Raw genomic sequence first — 17,167 nt, forward strand, 5'->3', positions numbered from 1 at the left:
ATTTTTGTTGGGTTGGATTCATTTTGAAAGACCCATACAGTCGACTGTTTTTTAGTTTCGGGCTTATATGCATAGATCCATGACTCATCACCTTTTTTTTTTTGATAACGGAGAGGAAATGCGTTACCGCATACCCCAGGCCCCGGGGGAGGCCTGGTGGTTATGTGGGGCTCTTCCCCGCCGACGACGTGTCGGCGGGGACATACCCACTAAAACCTCTCCGGGTGTCCTGCCCTGGTCCGTGACTGGGGGGCTCCGGGAACGCGTGCAGCGTACTTCCGGAGCATGACTCATCACCTGTATAGAGGTTATATACGGCATTTGACGTATCTTGATTAAATTTCTTCAGCACTTTTTTGCACCAATTCACACAATCTTCTTTTTGAGCAATTATCAAGTTATACGGGATCCAACGTGAACAAATTTTTTTGCGGCCAAGTGTTCATGCAATATCGTTTGTATGCAATTCATACCAACACCCAGGGATGCCTGATTCTCACGGTATGTCACATGTCGATCTTGCATTATTAGTTTACGCACAGCACCGATGTTTTCTGGCACAGCAGCTGATTTTGAACGTTCTTCGCGAGGTTCGTTGGTGAGCAAACTACGATCATAATTGAATTCATTAAACCAGCGACAAATGGTGGTCTTGTGTGGTGCTTCATTGCCAAAAGTGGAAGCAAGTTGATCGATGCACTCTTGTCTCGATAATCCACGTCGAAAGTCATAATAAATCATTGCACGAAAGTGTTCGCGTGTTAACTCCATTTTTTCACTGAGACACAATAGTAGTATATGGTTAGCCATGGGGCGTCAAAACAAATGACGTCACTGGCGCCAGTCTTAACAGTGAAGTGGTGGGGGTGACGCGCTAGCAGTAAAAGGGCCAAGTGGAGGGGAGGGCCTGACGAAATTTGGAGCGGGGCGTGGAGGACCTGACGATATCAGGACCTGGGGGAGGGGCGGGGAAGACCTGACGATATCAGAAGCGTTTTTATTGGGAAGTAAAGGGGATGGTTCTGGGAGGAATTAGAGTGTGCTTATTGGTTTCCCCCACGGCTGCCCCAGGAGCGGATTGGTTGAAAAACAGGTATTTTGGGAAAAATTTAACAGCAAAGTGGGGAACGGGTAAAAGAGGCCTGAGAAGTCGAAAGGTTTTATGTGGAAATTACGATAGAAAGGACGGAAACGCCTTTTACGATATATATATGTTTTCAAAGGAATGGTACGTTTAGAAAAAGATAATTATCAAAAGGAAGCACTTTTACGATTTTGGCGTTACTACGTACAGGAGATAGAGTCTTGGCATTAGGTAGGTCGAGTGAAAAAATAATTCGGTTTTAAAAGTTACAAAAGAGTATTTATTGAAACATTCAACTTTTTTTCATACATCTACAAGTATATTCTTACATTTTTAAGTTACATGATTGAATGGGGTAGCATACAGATAATTTCATCACGCATTTTCTTTTATTATAAAGAAAAAATTTGTAAAAACTATTATTATTGTTACATTAATCTTACAAACTATTTATTATTATTCTTACATTAATCATACGAAGATTTATACTTTTAAAAAATGCATGATTAAATATGATGCTACAAAAGAGTGCGTTTATATCATGAAATTGTACAAATTATGACCCGTGATTTGACAGAATTATATGAACGATTTCGTCGAAGCGCAGTGAAGTTATTTCTAAAAATATTATATTAAAGTACATATCAAGAAAAGTTAAATCCTTAATTTGAGTACATACATCGCGTCCGATTTCACTATAGTTTCCTTTTAACGTTAGTTTTATAATATCGCGATCTACGTAACTTTTCGGAAGTTTCAATTCTATTTCTTTGATTAAATAGTGAGCGCACTCGTTGACGATATTGCTTAAAGTTTTTAAATGTTCTAAATAAGCATCCACGCACTTCATTACGTTCTCCAGGCCCAGGAAGGTAGTTTTCTGCATCACGATTGCTACGGCATAGAGTTTCCGTTTCTTCATCGGTGGTACTGAATCTTCGCCCTCCTCGTTGGTATTTTCCGCATAATCTGACTTTTCTTTCTCCTTGTACGTCAACAATAGACTTTTTGACCCGTAGGATGAGGTAAAGATGACTGAGATATTACTACAGGTTCCGGTTTGAATTTGTTATTCGCGTTCAAGTAGTTGCTCATAACTCCCATGTTTTCTTGAAATTGCAGCCACGATTCCGCATCAAAATATACTCCGTCAGCGTTGCTCCCGCTTAATTTCACTACAGGCTCAAAGATTCCCTTTTTAGTAGTTTGCAGTCCCACGAGTATCCTTTTCGTATGTGAATTGTTGAGTCCATACGTTGTTGTCAGTAACATGGGAAAGCGTTCGCTTCTCCTCTCGTCGTTATGCATCTCGCTGATATCGGGAATCCCTGTTCGCTTTGCAGAGTTATTATTAGCTTGCTGGTTAGCCATCTTCTTCTTCTTACTTTGTTCTATCGAACGGCGAAACTGATGAAAAGTAACAGGACTAACAAACAGTAATAAAAACACAAGGTTACTCTCTAACGAAGTTAACTTCGAACGAGGAGACTTGAATGATTTTCAGTACGGGGTATCGTTGACCACGTCGACTCTGTTTGCGACGTTGCAACAATATAGACACGAGTCTGCGCGCGCAGCTAAGAAATTAAAAACATTTTTAAATTTTTCTAAATTTTCTAACAGAAATAATCTTACAGCGATATGATTTAAAATATCACGAGGTCTAATACGACAAAGACGTGAGTGTGCGCACTTACGATAAGTTGTTCAGACATGTGATAACTTGCACTTACTGACTTTTTCCAGATAAATGACTTCCTTCACTTCCGTTATCAAAAATATCATCCTTTGCGGTGAGCGTGATTTTTTCTAGATAGGGAGTCAAAGATTAAACTTTTATCGAGCCTTTCGTTTTATCGACAGGAAAGAATGTCAAAAATATGCTTTTGTTAGAAGAATTTTTAAGGTTTGGCTTTTAGCCTGATTTTTTTCAAATGTCAACTTTTGACAAGAGTATGATTTTTTTCTAATCGAAGAATAGGGAACATTATCTACTATAAGATTAATCTACGAAACGAGGGTTTTGTCTAGCAACAAAACAGAACAGTAGATAGGACTAACTAGAAAAATCAGAGTCGAAAGAAGGCTGAGTTGTCGAGATAAATTCATTTTCTTTTTTCTTGCTTTTGAAATATTTGGAAGATGCAACGTATAAATGTTAAGTTTCACGAAAGCTAAGCGTTAGTTCGGCTTTCGTACTCTCCAGTTATAAGTCGAGAGTTTTTCGTTGTACTACGACAAACGTTGTAAGTGCAATTTTTATTGCGAGTGAAAAAGTGAAAATAGTGAAGTTTAAATAGTGAAAATGTTGCGCGACGATATTGTTAAATTTTTTATCGTGGCGTGTAATTTTAATAATAAAATAGTGAAGGGTCACTATTTTAAGAAGGTAGCGCGTGACAATGACGCGTCGAACTACGCATTGTTCGACAAGTTCGCTAAGGAGTGCTCCAGCACATTGCTGTGTGTTATGCACAGACTGGGGCACTGTAATGGCAACGTGACGTTGGAAAATATAATTCGACGTCACGTTGAAACGCGACAACAGAATAAAGCGTTTTTTGAAAATGATGCGGGGGGTCATATAGCTGACTTCTTGCGTCAAAGAGAAGGTAAGTAAATTTGATGTAAATTTAAACTTGAGCGTATTAATGTAAGTGTTTTTAGATTTAATTATATTTAATTTTACAGTTGTAAGACACGTAGCCAGGGTTGAGCCGCTACCGCCTCGTCGTGCGGCACCTCTTGAGCGAAACTACGGGGCGAGACGACGACGCGCAGAAGAGGAGCTTCAAGGTGTCGTAGCAGCCCGTAAGTAACTCTACGTACAGTAAGCATGAGACACGCGTCTCGTGGAGAAAATTAAATATTCAAAGTTTTATCAAATATTACATATAGAAAATTTTATAGGAAGACCGCGAATTGAAATCGCGGACTTAGTTGCGGAGGCACCATCACCTCGATACACCCCCGACGGTGAATCATCAGGTAAATTTAAAAATATCGTGTTATAAAGTTATAATAGTAGTGTAATAATAGTAATAATAATAACAATTGTTATTATATATTTAGATGATGACGACGATACTCGAGGTAATTTTGACAGAGTTCGATCCTCAGCCGATGAGGCTGTATTTACTCCAGGTAAGTTTTAAAAAATAGACTTGGAGAAACTAACATATAGTTATTTATCATAATTAATAACAAAAAAAATATTATTTAGTGTAAGCAAACGAGACGGAGGACGAAGAAGAAAGAGAGGAAAGAGCGACGCAGGAGGAGGAAGAGGAGGAAACCGAAAAAGAAGCATTAAGAGAAGATGAGGAGGAGGATACAGACGAAGATGAAGAAGAGGAGGCAGAAGATCAAGAGGAAGAGGAAAATGAAATAGAAGAAGAAGAAGAAGAAGAAGAGCAGGAAGCGATGGAAGATGAGGAAGAAGGAGATGAAGAGGAATCGGATGAAGGCGGTGAAGTGGAGGATAATGAAGAGGGGGCGGAAATAGAAAATGACGCCGAGGAAAGAGAAGTCAAAGTTGCTTCGCCAGAGTATGATGATAACTATTATTAATATTATTATTAAATTATTTTATTTCGAAGTAATATAAAACAAAATTTTAGATGATATACATTATGCCAATACCTTACCATGGAGGGCATAATTAATATCACTGGGCGGGGAAATATCGTGGGGTAACTTGGTGAGTTAGTTAGTATATTATATCTTTTGTCGGCGTTTTCGTGTATTAGTAAAAAAGAAAAGAAAAAATAAAACAGAATATAAGACAGCAATGATTAATAAAAATATTTCATCTTTCAGTTCAAACTGGCGCTGGACTTGCTGAAGCTGTAATTGGAAGAAACGCTAGTGGGGAAGAATTTCTCCACAATACTGCGGAGAATGTAGCCGACCAAAGGCCTCAACAGCAGCAACATCGGTCGCAGCAACCACAGTCGCAACATTCTCAGCAACAGGAGCAAGACCCACAATCGCAACAGCAGCAGTCGCAGCAACAACAACATCGGGTTGATGATAGATTTAATTATATAGAGCTGCAGACGGAAAACGCGCGTAGATTTAGGAATTTTGCTATACTCGGGAGAGAGGCGAGTTTCGCGATACGTCCAGTGCCACAGGGTGCCGATACCGTGCGTTGGTTAGAAAACGCATTCCGCGAAATCCATGCGTACGCGATAAGCTCAAGTGAACCGACGGATTACGTAGGACTATCTTTCAATTCCGAAAGTTTGACGCTTTAATCGGCGGGATTGTTGTTTCGTCCGGCGCGCGACTTGACTTACAAGGACATATGGGAACTCGTAAGTTCGGTAGCGCAAAGCAACGGCGGAATTGAAGTCACGGAAACTTTTAACATCAGGGTTTTCAATGTCGCAGTACCGGTGGGACGTGGAAAGGTATCGAATCCATTAACGCGTGAGGATGTCGTCAAACGATCGATATTGGAAATAGTAAATGACGATAATTTATGCTTTCCTCGTTCACTTGTAGCCGCGCGAATCCACTGCGTGGAACGTGGAAATCTTCGGACGGGGCCGCGTCACGAAATGTGGGAAGCCGTAAGATTCCGACGTTCCTCACTACAACGCGATTTAGCGTTAAAATTAACGATGAACGCCGATATCATGATACCGGAGGAGGGATGTGGGATTTACGAAATCCAGCAATTCCAACGGTATCTCGTCGCTGAAAATCTGGCAATAATGGTTTACGGTTTTAAAGATTTCGGACGCGGGGGGAACCTAATCTACGACGGGCGTACGATACTCGCCTCACTAGAACGCGAACCAAATCATTGCTTAAATATTATGTATTATGAGGGTAGACACCATTATAATACCATTTTAAATTTAAAAGTCGCTGCGGGTTCTCAAGGTGGATATTGCGTAGCGTGTAACGTTGGTTATCGCCCCATCAGAGGGCATCGTTGCTCTAAAAGATGTCCACGCTGCTACGCTATACCCTCGTGTGAACATCACGACGCGGAGAAAGTCAGGTGCGATACGTGTAATCGTACGTTCTTCGGAAATTCATGTTTCGAGCGTCATCGTACCGAAAAATCTTATGAAGGAAAATCAACTGTTTGCCATTCGGTTAAAATTTGTAACAATTGTGGGCGATTTATAAAATCAAGCTCGCGGCACGAATGTAATAGCGCCTATTGTAGGATATGTCGTTCTCAGCAACCCGTGAATCATTTGTATTTTATGCAACCTTTTCGACGCAGAGTCGAAGCTGAAGACCCTGGAGAGGGTACGAGTGCTGCGGCGATACGTGAAGAGGCGCAAAGAAACGCTAATGATCTCGAGGGTGAGAACGACAATGAAGTCAAGGGAGCTGTCGCATTCGTGTTTTACGATTTTGAAACGCGGCAGGACGAGACGTACGAAGGAACCGAGAACGTAAAGTTACACGTTCCGACTCTCTGCGTAGCACAGCAAATTTGCGCTGCTTGCGTGGCGACAGACGACATGACGGTGCGATGTCGCTGGTGCGGAACGCGCGAATTTGTATTTAATATCGACCCGGTAAAGCAGTTTATAGAGTTCGTGACAAGACCGACAAAACATTTTAAAAGTATTATTTGTATCGCTCACAACGCAAAGGCGTTCGACGCGCAATTTATTTTAAAATATCTAGTCGAAAAATCGTTAATAACGGAAAAGCCACGGATAATTCTGAACGGGACGAAGATTATCGTGATGACGATCGGTCATACAAAATTCATCGACAGCGTTAATTATATGCCGATGCGATTATCTGATCTACCTAAAGCTTTCGGGTTAAGGGATACGGCAGATAAAGGCATTTTTCCGCATTTATTTAACACTGTGGAGAATCAATCGTATGTCGGTCCATTACCCGAGGCTCGATTTTATTCTCCCGATCAAATGAAACCTGATGAGCGCGAGCGATTTCTTACATGGCATACGGAAATGACAAATAAAAATGTCGTCTTCGACTTCCAGCGCGAGATCGTACGTTATTGTCGAAATGACGTAGATATTTTACGACGTGCTTGTGTAGCTTTCCAAAAAATATTTTTAGAGCGCGGTGTGTGTCCTTTCGAAGAATGCACGACTATCGCTTCCACGTGTATGAAAGTTTTTCGAAAAAACTTTTTTCGCGAAGAGGAAATAGGACTCATCCCGCCGGGCGGATACAGAAACGCCGATAGACAATCGCGCAAAGCTTTACAATGGTTAGTGTGGAAGGAGCGTGAGCTCGGTCATCCCATAAACCATGCCGGGCGAGGTCGCGAGCGTTTAATCGGCGGTAGCCACGTAGACGGATATTACGAGACAAAATTGGGGACTGAAACTCAGTTTCGTTCTCCAATTTCACGGGTGCTTCTGGCACGGTTGCCTTACTTGCTTCCAAGTGAATCGTGACAGTAAGCTTTCAACTGCTAACCGCGACGATACGATAGAAACGCGTTACGAACGAACTATCGTAACGACATGGCGTCTTCGCCGGCAAGGATATCAGGTGATTGAAAAATGGGAGTGCGCTTTCGACCAAGAGATGAGGGCAAATAACGAGATGCGTAATTTTCTCGAACATCACCCTATACTAAAATCTGCGCCTCTCGATCCGCGTGACGTGTTTTTTGGTGGCCGCACGGAAATTATCGTAACTCGACTCGAAGTAGCGGGGTACGCGGAGAAAATACGTTACGTGGACGTGTGTTCTCTGTATCCTTACGTATTAAAGACGGGCGTTTTTCCGATCGGCCACCCTGTAATCTATATCGGAGCGGAATGCTCGTCGTTAATCGGCGACGGACCAGGGTATAATTTCGACCCGGTCGAAGGTCTCGTACGTTGTCGAGTACTCCCACCGCGCAATCTCTTTCACCCGGTACTCCCGTATCGTGTGCGCGGAAAATTGCTGTTTGCGTTGTGCCGGAGTTGCTGCGAAATGTTCTCGCAGTCCGCGTGCACTCACGAACATCCTGACGAACGTGAATTCGAGGGTACTTGGGTATCATGCGAATTACGTAAAGCCATCGAGAAAGGTTATCTTGTGAGGCAAGTAAATGAAATTTGGCAATACAAAGTTGCTCGCTACGATCGCGATAGGCGGCAGGGTGGATTGTTCACCGGATATATAAATTCCTTTTTGCAATTAAAGCAGGAAGCTAGTGGATGGCCGAGCGAATGTGTAGATGACGAGAGTAAAGCACGATACCTTCGTGAATATGAGGAAATCGAAGGTATTACACTCGATAGAAACAACATCTCACGTAATCCTGGCTTGTGCTCGGTTGCGAAGCTCTGTTTAAATTCCTTCTGGGGAAAATTCGGTCAACGATCGAATCTTCCTAGTACCGAGATCGTAGAATCGCCTCAGCGTTTCGCAACTTTGCTCACTAGCCCTGAGCACGAAATAACTGACATATTACCAGTCAACGACGAGGTATTGTATGTCTCGTGGCGACTGCGAGAAGAGGCAATCGTAGCTTCTCCGATTACCAACGTTGTGATCGCGGCATACACGACGGCACAAGCTAGGTTAAAATTGTATGATTATTTAGAAAAGTTAAATAGACGCGTATTATATTGCGATACCGATTCTGTTATATACTTGAGTAGTGGTGATCCAAACGAGTACGAACCATGTACTGGGAATTTTCTGGGCGACATGACGGACGAACTCGAAAGCTACGGCAACGGTAGCTAGGTACATCGAATCGTTTGTGTCAGGAGGCCCAAAATTTTATGCGTATGTGGTTCGTACAGCGAATGGAATCACTCGTGAAACTTGTAAAGTGAAAGAAATAACTTTAAATTATAATAATTCTAGATTTGTAAATTTCCATAGTATAAGAAATTTAATATTAGAAAGAGAAAGGCAAGAGGAAGGAGAAGATGAAGAAAACCGTGGAAGGGAACCCGTGATAAATCTGCGCTTTAATGCAATTCGTCGCAATGCTTTTCACGAAATTGTAACAAGAGAAGAGAGGAAAACATGTTCAGTGGTATTGGTAAAGCGTAGATTTATTAATAATCGTTATTCGCTTCCATACGGTTTTGTCGAATAATCATCTTTTCTTACTCGAGCTTTGTTCTCGCTTAAATTTAAGTTTCGAGTCGTCAATTTTTCCGTCCGCAGCGCATAAGTATCATTGTAAAAATTCTATAAAAACGTATTAATCATAAGTCATTCATTAGTTTTAGCATTGTAAAAAATAAAATGTAAATATTTTTACAATATAAAATTAGGACAAAAATGTGCTAAAATAAAAAAACATTTTAATTAATTTTTCATAAAAAATTTTATTATACATTTCCAATCCGAATCCTGTTTTGTTTCCCGTGTACTTTTTCCCTTGTTTCTTTTTCGTGAATTATTTTCCCCCTCCCCAGCGGCATCGTCTATTAGCTCATTAAAACGATGCCGACCTAAGCGCTAAGTGAGTGGGATAAGCCTGTATGTACCCCGCGCCGCGGCACGGATCAGCTCGTTGTTGGCCGCGGTTGGCTAACGTACCAGCGGGGGTACGCTCACGCGAGCATGCGAACGCCGCCGCCGGGGCCGCCGCCGCGTTGATGCGCTTATCTCTGCCTTCGAAAATTTAACTCCGCGAATTATTAATATCGATATTGTCGACGATTAGTATTATTATTAGCATCGACCGCCATTTTTTTCTTTTTTGTTTTTGAAGCAGCGCACCGGAATCGAGTCAATCATTTCGCAAAATGGATGTGCGTTGGAAACATCCCTGGACGTCGATTATATGCGGTCCCACCGGGTGTGGGAAAACGATCTTTGTAAAGTCTTTTATCAAATATCTATCGAGCATGTCCGACGTGAGTTTCGAGAGAGTTTTATTTTATTACGCTGAGTGGCAAGAAGCTTATCGACAATTAAAATACGACGTGAGTGTAAGCGAGGCAGAAGAGTCAGCACGGGGATACGACGTTAAAGTGGCGACGACAACAATGACGTAGAAAAATATAATCGAATTTCGCGAGGGATTACCTCGCCCGGAAGATTATTCGAACGATCCGTTTACCCCGAAACTCGTGATAATCGATGACCTTATGAGAGAATCGTCGTCGAGCGACGCGATCGTGGATCTTTTTACCAAAGGCAGTCATCATAAGAATCTCAGTGTCATTCTTATCTCGCAGAATCTTTTCCATCAGGGACGCGGACATATCTCTCAACGCGAATTACATCGTGGTTTTCAAAAATCCTCGCGATCGCGCTCAAATTCGTCATTTAGCGCGACAAGTCTATCCTAATGATCCGAAATTTCTAGAAGAGGCTTATTACGACGCTACTTCGAGACCTCACGGATACTTGTTGCTCGATCTGAAGCAATCAACTCCGGACGAATATCGATTTCGTACGTGCGTCTTTCTCGATGATATTAGACATTACGTTTACGTACCGCGTAGATCGTTTTCCATTGCATAAAAATCGCGTAACGCGGCTCGTGGAGGCCAGTCGCGCTGTTCTCTCACGCGACGAAGGAGGACAACATGAGTTCGGACAGCATGACGAAAATCGCCAGACGTTCAATCGGAAAGAGAAACGCTTGTCTTCTCGAGGCGCTGTGTCATCTGAACAATAAGCAGCGAATGATCTTTCTTCGAATCGCGGACGATAAATTTATTCATTGTATTTGCGAGTGCGTTTTTAATACACTTAAAGGCAACGTCCCGCTCAAACGACGTGAAAAAGATCGACTGAGTAAATACAAATCGACGCTGCGACGTATTGCGACAAAACGCGGAAATTGGAAGGATAAGAGACAACTTTTGGTACAACGAGGCGGATTTTTACCCTATATCATAGGACCCATATTGTCGGCCTTATTAACTCGAATCATCGGAGGCACGGAATCATAAGAATAAATCGCAATGGAAAGGGCAAAAAAGATGGTTTTAATTTCTACAGAAATGTTGAGAGAAGGCTCTTGAAGAGCGAACTTTTGAGAGAATGCAGCAACAGCAGCAAAAGCAGCAACAACAGAATAAATCGATTGCTGTAGAGCCGAAGGAAAATATCACGACGGAGAACGGTGAAAACGATAATAATAATAATTCCGTACAAACTCCTGGTACCCTTCTGACACGACTCGATGCGGAAATGAGTCGTATTCTTAATTCACCTTACCAGCGTAACGAGGATGAGAGATGGAAAATGTACAGAGAGGTACTTTGGCGGTATCTTTACTATATCCGAGAAGCGCGAAAACAAAATGCAACCAGCGTAACTGAAATTGTCGACAACGAAACACCACTCCTGGAGGAGATCAGCAACAATAGCGATGGCAAATCGACGCTCGTTTCTCACGATATCTCCCGAAAATTGCAAATTTCTGCTAATCTTTCTCATTTATCCGATATCGACAATACCGTGATAAGAAGAAAACATAGCCTTCGATTGCTGAAAAGTGCCGGAAAAATAGTAGAAACTGTTCCAAAATCGTATCGCGCTCAAGCTCGCTTACTGATGAAACATTTGCTCGATAAAGCGGTGCCTGACAGAATTAATTGGAACGAGAATGGAGTCGTGACTATAGATGGCAGCATTGTAAAAGATTCGAATATCAGCGAGCTGATGAACGACATGATGCGAGAAAGAAAAACCGTAAAACCACCAGTAGGAAGAGTTCAGTTTGCTCGATTACTACGCAGCTTAAACACGCGTTCGACACTGGTAGGGAATAAGCGACTATTAAATGGCACCCTCGTTTTTTCTTCCCCGATTAATGTGAAACATCGGCCTTCGTCAAGTTCCACGCCGATTGCAACGAAAACATATTCAACGAGATCGACAAAACGTCAATCGGAACGCAAGAAGCAGGAACGAGAAGAAGAAAGAGCCCCTGATTACGCATTGTATCTGTCCCCTTACTTTCGTAAAGCCTATCCATCTACAACTTTTATGAAAAACGGGGATTTGCTTCCTGCGCGAAAAAGGCGTTTGCTAGATTGGAATACACTGAAGAAATAATCGATAATGTCGGAACTTGAAAAATTATACTACGATCCCGCGCATTACGCCGGCTTCTCAGCAGTGGAAAATCTGACACGTGCCGCTAAGCCGAATTTCACACGTAACAATGTCGCTCGCTGGCTGGAATCGCAAGATGCGTACTCGCTGCACCATCCACTGCGCCGAAAGTTTCCTCGACTGCATTACAACGTAACGAATATCGACGATGTGTGGGAGGGCGATTTGATTGAGGTGCGAAATCTTAAAAGTTATAATGACGGATATTCTTATATTCTCGTGATTATCGATGTACTCAGTAAATTCGTTTGGGTGGAACCATTACGTGACAAAACGAGCTGTTGAAATTTGAGGATTTGATGGATGGATCAATCTTGAATATACGAATGTACTTGTATTTCCTTGAGTGAATATATTTTTCTTATACGAATACAAATCGCTTATCTATAAGCAAGTTACACAAAGACATCGTAGAGAGAGAGAGAGATGAGAGATGAGTAAGTTCAGTTAGGCACAAGCATAGACAAAAGTATAGTAGATGCATAAACAAAATTAAAATTGTGACTTTAGAGAACCTATTAAAAAAATTGCATGTATACAATCATAACGTTGAACAAAAAATTATTAATAATAAAATAATTTTAACATCCCCTCTCAAAGTTATGACTATGGAACATTTAATTAATTAAACCAAGCCCAGATACATGTTGACGTGTTTTTACAGCTTCAAGTGGCTTTGTTAAGATGTCTGCAATCATTTCAGATGTTGGACAGTAATAAAAATGAACTTGTTGATTCGTTTTTAATTCCTTACAAAAGTGATACTTAGTATCTATATGCTTCGTCCTATTTGACATCTTCTCGGAGTCCAACATCTTGAGACAGCTCTGGTTGTCCTCGTATAATATACCTGGTTCTTTTAGACAAATATTGAAATCATTCAATAATCGGTTAATCCATAGTTCTTGACAGGCTTCGGAGAGTGCAACATATTCAGCCTCTGTAGAAGATAAGGCCACACACGTTTGCTTGCGACTTGCCCAACTGATTGGTGCTCCATAAAGTTTAATTACGAATCCTGAATTTGATTTTCGATCTGTTACATCTCCCGCCCAATTTGCGTCAGCATATCCAATCAAGGCAGTATCTTCGTTGGTATTGTCTTCTCCTAATTTTAGACGCAAATGCCTAGATCCTTTGATGTATCTGATTACGCGCTTCACCTCCTCCCAATCGGCTTCGGTTGGTGCGCTTATTTTTCTACTTAAGATAGATGTTGCTGCTGCGATATCTGGTCGTGTGTAGATGGACAGATACAATAATGCTCCTATTGCACTACGATATTGCTTATTGTTAGGCAATTTCTCTGATAATTCCTTAAATTTTTCATATCCTGGATCCAATGGAATTTTCGATGGTTTCGCATCTTTTAAACCAAAACGTTCAATAATTCGGTCTATGTACGAGGTGTGTTCAAAAAGTATCGCGAATTTTGAATTTTCGCGGGTTACGTATATTCGAATTTCGATCTTTTTGTGGCGTTATGTTGGTACTCATGTCTCTCACTTATGCCGACAAGCTCGGCCATTTTGAATGTTCACTTAATTGTTGACAGCTGCTTTGCTTGCACGTGTTTTGGATCGTCTTCGATTTTTACCTATTCAAAAAAATGGATCAAAGAACCTGTATCAAATTTTGTGTGAAAAACGAAATTAAGTGCGCGGATGCATTCCGAATGTTGACTGTGGCATACGGAGAAGCTACCTTGGACCGAAGCAACGTTTATCGGTGGTACAAAATGTTCTCAGAAGGCCGAGAAGATGTGAACGACGAAGAGCGTGCCGGACGCCCGAGCACTTCAACAACAGACGAAAAAATTAATGAAGTGGAGAAAATGGTATTGGCCAATCGTCGAATCACCGTTAGAGAAGTTGCTGAGGACCTAAACATATCGATTGGCTCGTGCCATTCGATTTTTATCAATGATTTGGGCATGAGACGGGTCGCCGCGAAATTCGTACCAAAATTGCTCAATTGCGACCAAAAACAGCATCGCATGAACATTGCTAATGAGATGTTGGACTCTGTCCGCGACGACCCAAATTTGCTCCAGAGGGTCATAACTGGTGACGAATCGTGGGTTTATGGTTATGACGTGGAAACCAAAGCTCAATCATCTCAATGGAAGCTGCCGCACGAACCAAGACCGAAAAAAGCGCGCCAAGTTCGGTCGAATGTGAAAGTTTTGCTGACAGTTTTCTTCGATTGCAGGGGCGTGGTGCATCATGAGTTCTTGCCACAGGGTAGAACGGTCAATAAGGAATATTACCTGCAAGTTATGCGCAATTTGCGCGAAGCAATCCGCGAGAAACGCCCGGATTTGTGGAAGAACAAAAATTGGCTTTTGCACCACGATAACGCCCCTGCTCACACATCGTTGCTTGTGCGCGACTTTTTGGCCAAAAACAACACACTAATGATGCCGCAGCCACCGTATTCCCCAGATCTGGCCCCCTGTGACTTTTTCTTGTTCCCTAAACTGAAGAGGCCCATGAAAGGACGACGTTACGCTACGCTTGACGAGATAAAGACGGCATCGAAGGAGGAGCTGAACAAGATAAAAAAAAAATGATTTTTTGAAGTGCTTCGAAGATTGGAAAAACCGTTGGCACAAGTGTATAATATCTCATGGGGATTACTTTGAAGGGGACAAAATAGATATTCATGAATAAATAAATAATTTTTGAAAAAACACAAAATTCGCGATACTTTTTGAACACACCTCGTACTTTAAATCGCCGTCTAGTTCTCTCTCAAACTCGGATCGTGCGCTGGAATAACCGACGAGCTACGCCCGCGCGCGATCTCTATACAAGAAAAACGGGTTATTACAACTTTTTCAAATTTATCAAACTGCGCGCCGAATTACTTTTCAGTTATAACACAGCTCTAAGTTGAATAAAAATTAGTAATATCACGTTTATTAAATTGAAATCAATTTGATAACACAGGTACACAAAAAGGAAAAAGTGTCATGTCTGAGAGACTACACCTATGTATCCTTATGTATTTTGACGCCCTGAAACTGAATATAACCTCAGAATTACGCCATTAGAGTAGGATTTTTTTACCTGGCTGAATAGTGTAATTTTAAGAAACCATTTTTTGAGTGTAAAAAAATCTTGATCTATCGGAGCAATTCTGAGATCATAGTCGGTTTCAGGGCGTCAAAATACATAGGGATACGTAGGTGTAGCCTTTCAGACATAACACTTTTTTGTGTGTCTGTGTAATAAATAATGCTAATTTCTAGCATCTAAATATTAGAATCCTTTCTTACCTGAAGAAAAGTGTAAAGAATTTATTAGGAAAAATATCACCTCAGCCATCAGGGTTCAAACCTGTGGGATCTCCGGTAGAGTGTCTTAGCAAACTCTACCACATTTTACATTTGACGAAATTTGTTGTGATTTTGCCATCAAATAACTGATTAATCAAATCATGTTTTATACCGCGTTTTCCCTGTTATCTCATGACGACACGCTATGCTTCTGCTGCGATTTTGCCGTTAAGAGCTGATGAAGCAGACCATGTTCTACATCTGCCGCGTTTCTGGCGTTATGTTATGACAACACAGTGTGTTTGATTTCTGTTTTCTATATGTCAATAAGTTTTGCTGCATTTCTTTTAAAATGTCGTGACGCAGTGCTTGCTCGGATTTTGATGTTATTTTGCTAATATTAGCTGAAACAGTAAAACATTTCTGGGTTCTGCTTGACTTTTGCCAACATAATGTAAATCATACATTTTTAATTCGTGCTTGCGTCAGGTTTGGCTATCAGGGTTTTAATAGGTTTTGTCAAGAGTTCTGGCGTTTATAAATTTTAAAATAATTTTTAAACTTAAATTCTGGCATCCCGCACAAGAGTAAAGTACCACTTAGTTATACCTACCATAAAGTATTACAAAGTTGTATGGGGTGCCAGCAATTAGATTTAAAAATTGTTTTAAAATTTATAAACGCCGAAACTCTTGACGAAACCTATAGAAAACTTTAAAACTATCGCAAAACTATATGAAAATGGCAATGAGCCGTCCAGAACTCGCAGTAAAATGGTACTTTACTCTTGTGTGGGATGCCAGCATTTAGTTTTAAAAATTGTTTAAAAATTTATAAACGCTAGAACTCTTAACAAAACCTATATAAAGCTTTAGAACTATTGCAGAACTATCGAAGAATGACAAACAGCCGTCCAGAACTTGCAATGAGACGATACTTTATTCTTGTGTTGAGATACCACCGTTTAGGTTTAAAAATTGTTTGTAAATAAATAATCGATAAAACTCTTTTCGAAATAGTCAAAAGTATGCCAGAACTACCGAGATCCTTTAACAAATTGATCGAAACTGTCAGCACCGCGTTCTACGATGAATGGGGTGCCAGCTATCAGATTAAAAAATTACTAAAAAATATTAAATATGCAGAAATCTTTTTAAAACTTATCGAGAACTATAGAACTCTTCAAGAACTGTAAGATTTTTTGATTTAATTTATTCTTTTTTGTAACTTGAAGTGCAGCGGTCAGATTAAAAAATTGTTTAAAAACACTAAATATGCAGAACTATTCTTAAAATTTATCAAGAATTATAGAACTCTTCAAAAACTATAAGATTTTGTGATTTAATTTATATTTTTCGTAACTTGGGGTGCTACGGAAAGTTGGCACCCCATATCTTTAAAATTGAATTTTTTTGTTGAAATTGACAGAACTATTGTTTTAATAATTAAAACAATAGTTAAAGATAGATAGATTTAATTTATCTATAATTTAATCTATCAAGATAAAATTTAATCTATCAAGAACTGTAAAACTATTGTGGGTGCAAACGGAACTCTGATTAAAATATTTATTTAAAAAAAATGGGGTTCCAACTTCACACCAACTACAACCTCGAAAATGTTGCAATTTCGACGTACATTTTGAATCGATCTTAACGATGTTGAAACGACATCGTTTCGAGGAACTATTTCTGCCTGGGGCCTATGTTACTTTTCGGAGTTCCCATGCGACCGGCCCTCATTTCTGTCCAGGC

At 40.7% G+C, this 17,167-nt stretch overlaps 2 protein-coding genes and 1 long non-coding RNA gene across 3 annotated transcripts in view; 2 read left to right on the forward strand and 1 right to left on the reverse strand.

Moving 5' to 3' along the window:
• The window catches only part of LOC105207917 (ceramide phosphoethanolamine synthase), a 60,595-nt gene that overhangs the window by 37,786 nt on the left and 5,642 nt on the right, over nucleotides 1-17,167 (reverse strand). The gene's annotated exons all lie outside the window — the stretch shown is intronic.
• Nucleotides 2,564-5,331, forward strand: LOC120357473. The gene is made up of 3 exons (XR_005574485.1): nucleotides 2,564-3,696; nucleotides 3,776-4,784; nucleotides 4,904-5,331. It is a non-coding gene; the product is annotated as an uncharacterized LOC120357473 (long non-coding RNA).
• LOC120357511 lies at nucleotides 7,628-8,785 on the forward strand. The gene has a single exon (XM_039448027.1). The coding sequence runs from the start codon at nucleotides 7,628-7,630 to the stop codon at nucleotides 8,783-8,785; it is 1,158 nt and encodes a 385-aa protein (XP_039303961.1).

The sequence above is a fragment of the Solenopsis invicta genome, chromosome 4 (assembly GCF_016802725.1).
Source record: "Solenopsis invicta isolate M01_SB chromosome 4, UNIL_Sinv_3.0, whole genome shotgun sequence".
Lineage (NCBI taxonomy): Eukaryota > Metazoa > Arthropoda > Insecta > Hymenoptera > Formicidae > Solenopsis > Solenopsis invicta.